Source organism: Rhododendron vialii, chromosome 13a, assembly GCF_030253575.1.
Source record: "Rhododendron vialii isolate Sample 1 chromosome 13a, ASM3025357v1".
Lineage (NCBI taxonomy): Eukaryota > Viridiplantae > Streptophyta > Magnoliopsida > Ericales > Ericaceae > Rhododendron > Rhododendron vialii.
The window spans coordinates 945,136-951,135 of NC_080569.1; the positions used below are offsets into that span (position 1 = coordinate 945,136).

The 6,000-nt window shown below is 38.7% G+C and overlaps 1 protein-coding gene across 3 annotated transcripts; it reads right to left on the bottom strand.

Annotated features, from left to right (window-relative positions):
- Positions 1–3,258: 3,258 nt before the first annotated feature.
- LOC131315044 (endoglucanase 17-like) lies at positions 3,259–6,000 on the bottom strand. 3 transcript variants are annotated; one of them, XM_058344095.1, is made up of 8 exons: positions 5,680–6,000; positions 5,316–5,522; positions 4,979–5,179; positions 4,794–4,886; positions 4,533–4,694; positions 4,307–4,418; positions 4,050–4,213; positions 3,259–3,963 (listed from the first exon to the last, which is right to left on the bottom strand). In XM_058344095.1, exons 1-8 carry the CDS (start codon positions 5,920–5,922, stop codon positions 3,631–3,633), a joined length of 1,515 nt encoding a protein of 504 aa, XP_058200078.1. In that variant the 5' UTR covers positions 5,923–6,000; the 3' UTR covers positions 3,259–3,630. The 3 variants fall into 3 exon arrangements, with proteins under 3 accessions (XP_058200078.1, XP_058200079.1, XP_058200080.1); XM_058344097.1 differs by having other exon boundaries at positions 3,790–3,944; positions 5,680–5,989; XM_058344096.1 differs by lacking the exons at positions 4,050–4,213; positions 4,307–4,418 and having other exon boundaries at positions 5,680–5,989.

Genomic DNA, 6,000 nt, shown 5'->3' on the forward strand with positions numbered 1-6,000 from the left:
GAGTACTATTTTTAATTATAACTTAAGTGTTCGAGCCATCTTATACGAACACGCTCTGTTTCCTATGTATAAGAACAAAGATGATAATGTAATGTTGTAATCTGTACTGTACCAAAGGAATCATCTAATGCTACCTAAAGTCTGCCTATTTACATAATAGTGTGAAACTGTGAATCCCTTTAGCTGCCCTTTCCCCTTCCCTTTGCTGTTGAGTGTTTGACAAGCAAAAGTTAAAACTGCGTTCAACTCGGGCAAAGTTCGGAATAGGCGTCTTCTATTTTTATGGTCGTCTTATTTAAATCTTTTTCAACTTCGGTTCATGTTTTTTCTATTTCGGTGATCACCCTCATATTTTTTTTTCAAAGGCGGTGATCACCCTCATTGAGATGAATGATTAAGCCCATTTTTTTTTACAAAAATCTAAAAATACAATTCACCAATTAACCACTAATAAGATTGACTATCGCTTAGAATAACTAGGAGCAACAGATACAGAAGAAGGCATCGTGGTTCATGACAGATCCAAGAATTTCATATAGAGAGGTCACCCCTCTCTAACATAACTTTGAAAAACATTCTCATACTTCAATATAAAGAGAACATAACATGTTGGGAATGACTTCGGTGTCCCCGGTCATTTTGGGGACACCGTAACTTTTGGCATAACAAAACCATTATGAGTATAACCAAAACCTATTATGAGCATAACCAAAACCATTCCCTATTCGGATGATGCTATGGTATCCTCGGTCATTTTGGGGACATCGTAATTTTTGGCATAACTTTACCATTAGAAGCATAATTAAAATCAATTACAAACATAACAGAACCCAAACAAGGCATAACCAATGAATATTCAAAAAACCAATCAAGGCGTAACTAAACCCAACCAAGACATAACAAATAAGTTATGCTTTGCTATGGTTTTGGTTATGCCTTGCTATGGTTCTGTTATTCTTGTAATGGGTTTTGGTTATACTTATAATGGTTTTGTTATACCAAAAGTTACGGTGTCCCCGGTCATTCCCTATTCAAAAAGATTCTAAACATAAGCACGAGATTAATACAATTGAAGAATTTGAAGATTCGAAGAGTATTACAGATTAACACAAGTACCCTGGTTTGCATCAACGAATCAAAGTGCCATTTTAATATATGCTCCCTCCATCCCTTTTTTTTTTTGTTCTTTTTTGAAATTTGTGTCAGTTTTCAATCGCTTATATCCTCTAATATGAATTTCTAAGAAGGATGATGCTATGGTGTCCCCGGTCATTTTGGGGACACCATAATTTTTGGCATAACTTCACCATTATGAGCATAACTAAAACCCATTACAAGCATAACCGAACCCAAACAAAGTATAACCAAGGAATATCCAAAAAACCAAACAAAGCATAACCAAACCCAACCAAGGCATAACAAACAAGTTATATTTTGCTATGATTTTGTTATGCTCATAATGGTTTTGGTTAGGCTCATAATAGGTTTTGGTTATACTCATAATGGTTTTGTTATGCCAAAAGTTACGGTGTCCCCAAAATAACCGGGGACACCGAAGTCATTCCCTTCTAAGAATATGCAATAAGGATCTTGTTTGATATTTCTCGATTAGGTCTATAATATAAAGTTTTCAAACTTATGAAAAATATAAATTGAAATATATAAATTTTTAAAGAATGACACGGGTAACGAAAAAGGACAAAGAAATGAGACGAAAGGAGTACATATATATAATATATGTATATGCAAAATATAGTTTACATTAACACAATCGATATAGAGATTATCAACATCGAAGATACGGAGAGGTTTATAGATTAGCACAATCGATACCAGTTTTTATCAAGGAATCGAAGTGGCATTTTAATGATTCAATTACTAGTTTAGTCCAAACTCATGCTCGATCCCCTTGATATTGCAATAGTGCTATGTTTAAATTTTACCTATCATCTCTTTCTCATTTTTCTTAAACAAAACAGAACAGAACAGGAACACTTTTTCCCTCGCTCTTGTTTTATTCTGCTGTCTTAACATGTTTGGCAGTATTAAGCATCTAATCAAGATATGGGACCTTTTTACTTTGTTTATTCCGTCCACTTGTTTGGATTAGTATGAACATAGGTGGAAATTGGAGGCCTGGAGCCACGAACCAAGGGCCTCTTTCTCAAAAAAATTATTGGGAGGCTCAGGCCTCACAAAAATTTGCGATGGAAAAACGTTACAAATAACTGTTGTATTTGTAAACTTTTACGTTGGTGGGGTAGAGGGACTGTAATACAAGAGGGTCTCCCACTCACTCTAATTTCGCACATATAAATTTGTTAGATGTAGCAACATTTTTATTATTTTGACCCCACAAATTTATTCCAACTTGCTTCAATTGCATAAAAATCTCAAGTGTTTTTTACTTTGCGAAATATATTACATCTTTGAGACCAATTGTAAAGCAAAGTTACATTTAGCAGTGTTTAGATACCTTACAATTAACCTCTCAAGTTTAGTTATTTTTGGATAAACAAATAGAGAAAATAATTTGCATATGTATGGGTTTTAATTTTTACCCTAATAACCAAAAAAAAAAATTTGACTACACATCACGGCACCCAAAAGCACTGGACAACGAACAACCTCTCAAAACAAACATCCTTTAAATCTCTGCCTTGTCAGACCCCCATGCAGGGACTTCCAACCCATGCCAATTCTACACCTGTGATTCTTTTTAGACTTGCGTGCAGCTTTTTGACCATGTGATAATACCAAAAAATTATAAGCGGAGCCGTGAACAGTAGCAACCAATTTTCTTGGTTCAAAGTGTTCTGAACTGTTCAGATTTAATAAAAAAAATTCAAAGAGAGGTACTTTTTTTCAGAAAAATTTCATTAAAATTCAAATCATTCAAAGTATTTTGAACATGTGAAACTCAACTCCGTAAACCAATTTTCTTGGAAACCTCCATAAAGGAGATATTCTCTTTGTATAAACCTAAGACCAATGTGTGGTGAAAAAAAGAGTGAAGAGCAGATTTACCACAATTAATATTTTAAATACATTTGATATATTTCTACGTACCATTTCGGATTTGTTGCTATAAGCAATTATTTATATTTAATCTATAAAATTTGATATACTTTCACTTCTTTAGAATTTTATGGTCAGAAAATAATAGAAACTCTTTTAGTCGTATGCGCATGGGATAAAAGCTCCTTATTTCTTTTCTCGAAAAACATTAGAAACTTTCTATGGCATATGCATTCTTCCCCTCCTTTTTATGTCCTCAGCCCTCAAATATTGGGCCCCCACCAACGGTAACAGAGGTTGATTTCTGGCAAGCTCTTAACCTGTAGTGCACTGGTTTTGACAATATTATTGATTCCTCACCAGATGTTGCAAACATTAACCATTGCAGTACTCGACCTACTCACTTACTGTTAAAATGAGTACTTCTCTAACTACATCCACAAGGTCGGGCTCAAACCTCGCGTCTCAACCCTAAAACATTGGTAGAGAGCAATAGAACCCGCTTCAAGAGAAACCAAGATGAAGAAAAAAAAAATAGCACTACCCATAGAATGAAAACTACAAACACCTGTTAAGTCCGAATCCTGTTAGTCTTGTGCCCAGGAAGAAGCCTTAGAGCTGCCCAAATGTATGAGCAAGATAAGCCAATGCTCCTACAAGAGGTGCATTGGTGTAGGTTGCCGGCTCTGAATGGTCATAATCTGACCGTTGATCAGGAAACTGGTCTTGTTGATCAGGCCCACCAACCACGGCCCCCATTAGGATGTTTGGATTGGGAGACTGGGAGTTCAGGATGCTGAACCCGAACGAGCATTCGATCTTGTCTGGGTGGGAAGCAACGGACGGTAGAGACGATCCCCTGTGGTGGACCCTCAATGGATATTGTGGACCATACCCTACCATGTAGGACATCTTCAAGGGGTTGTCTCCTAGCAGGTAGTCAACCTGCGAGAAAATAAAAAATCCTTAAATTAGTTAGTATTGCAAATAGAATTAAGTGGCTTGCTTGGGTGATAAAGCACATCACATACCTGTTTTTTGGCAGTGGTTCGGAGCATATCGGGTGTGACAACTACTCCACCACAATTGACGACCATATGGGCAGAATCCAAGTATTTTGCGTAGGTCAAGATGAGAAATGAGGTGGAGGTCACATACTGCATGTTGCTATCACTCGATTTGAACAGAAGCCCACCTATAAAAGTAGCCAATGTCACTTATATATATCCATATGTCTGTACCAATGCAGGCTGAGAGAGAGAGAGAGAGAGATAGAGAGAGAGGGGACCTGGAGTGAACTGAGCTTGAGAGGAGGGGATCCCTGGAATGAGGGAACAAATATAGTCATCTGCATGACCCTTGTAATCTTGGAGGGCTTGAACCTTTTGAAGTAGAAATGCCTGAAAAATACAAGGGAGGAAACGTCATTAGATTATGCCTCAAAATATTAGGGCTCAATTATGGATGCAAAAAATGGGTACTTCCCCTACAGAGTAAAATAGATGAAATGTTACCTTAGAGAGAAGAATCCGGGCTCCAACGTGCTTGTCATCCCAACTAAATGTATTATCACTCTCATCAGCTCCTAGTGTTTGTCCATTCACTTGGATGTAGTTGAGATAAGTTGGGTTCTTGGTGGCTTTGTGCAACCAAGCAGCGCCCCACAAAAGCTCATCCTTCAATAACCAGCCCACCAATTAGAAACAAGATCAACCCAAAACCCCTTCACCAAACAAGAAAAAAGGGTAAAATTTTTCAAGAACCTGAGATCACACCTGATAACCAGTGTAAGAGCAATAGAAAGGACACACTTCATCTTTCAACCAATTGCTGTAAGCCCCTCTGTACTTATCAGCAAACTCAAACACCTAAACCAGCAAATACGGAAAAGAACGGTTTTAAGTTCCATAAAGGATACTTTCTTCGATGTTCTTATTATGATTGTTTTAAGTTTGGTTACCTCTCTTGCCCTACTGAGAAGGAGCTTGGCATAAATGGGATCAGTTGTCTTGAACACCAAAGAGGCCGCCGCAAGTGCTGCAGCAGTTTCAGCAGCTACATCAGAACCTGGGCTATTTGTGTCTATCTTGAACACACTTCTTGGGGTGTCCATGTCTTCAGGCCTCTCCCAACAGGCATGGTCCTTGTTTGCATCACCCACCTATATGCATCAAATACCCAAATTAGCTGTTCAGGTATTTGTCCCCCCCCCCCCCCCCCCCCCCCCCCCCCCCCAATATCGTCCAAAGTGCATTCTTAAAATTAGGAAATCAAGAATTCAGAATAGAGAAGGAGACCTGAACAAAAATGGTGTCTGGTTGGGAAGTGGCTTTCAGAAGGTAATCGGTCGCCCAACAAACGGCATCTCTTGCATTCTGCAACTCGTCTTTCATCAACCCACCAAACTCTATCACACTCCAAGAAAGCATGGTGGTCGTGAAAGCCATAGGGAAACCAAATTTCATGTTATCCCCAGCATCATAGTAGCCTCCCACCAAATCAACCTGCATTGCCATTTTCAAACCCAGATCAATACTTTCACCACATTGCACATAAACTAGCCCGGACACCCAGAGTGATGAAAAAACTACTTCCACTGCATTAGTAAAACAGTAAAGAAACAGAGAGCTATGAGAGTAATTTGAGGGTACAGAAATATACGTTCATTGCTGACCCATCTGAGAGAGCAGAGTCGCCCCTCCAAGTGAGCCTTTGGTTAGGGGGGAGTTTCCCAGATCTCTGACCTTCAAAAAAGAGAATGGACTTGGAGAGAGCATCCCTGTAGTTTTGACTGGTGAAGTGAGGTTGGGGTTGGGCAGGGAAGGCATTGCAGAGAAAATGAGGGGCAGCAAAGGAAACGAGAAGAAAGATGACTAGAGAAGGTGAGAGAACAGAGGAAGTCATTTGGCCTTCGCAACCTAAAGAGTTAACCAACTACCCAACCAACCAACCAAACTACCAACAAACCAAACTGCAAGCCAC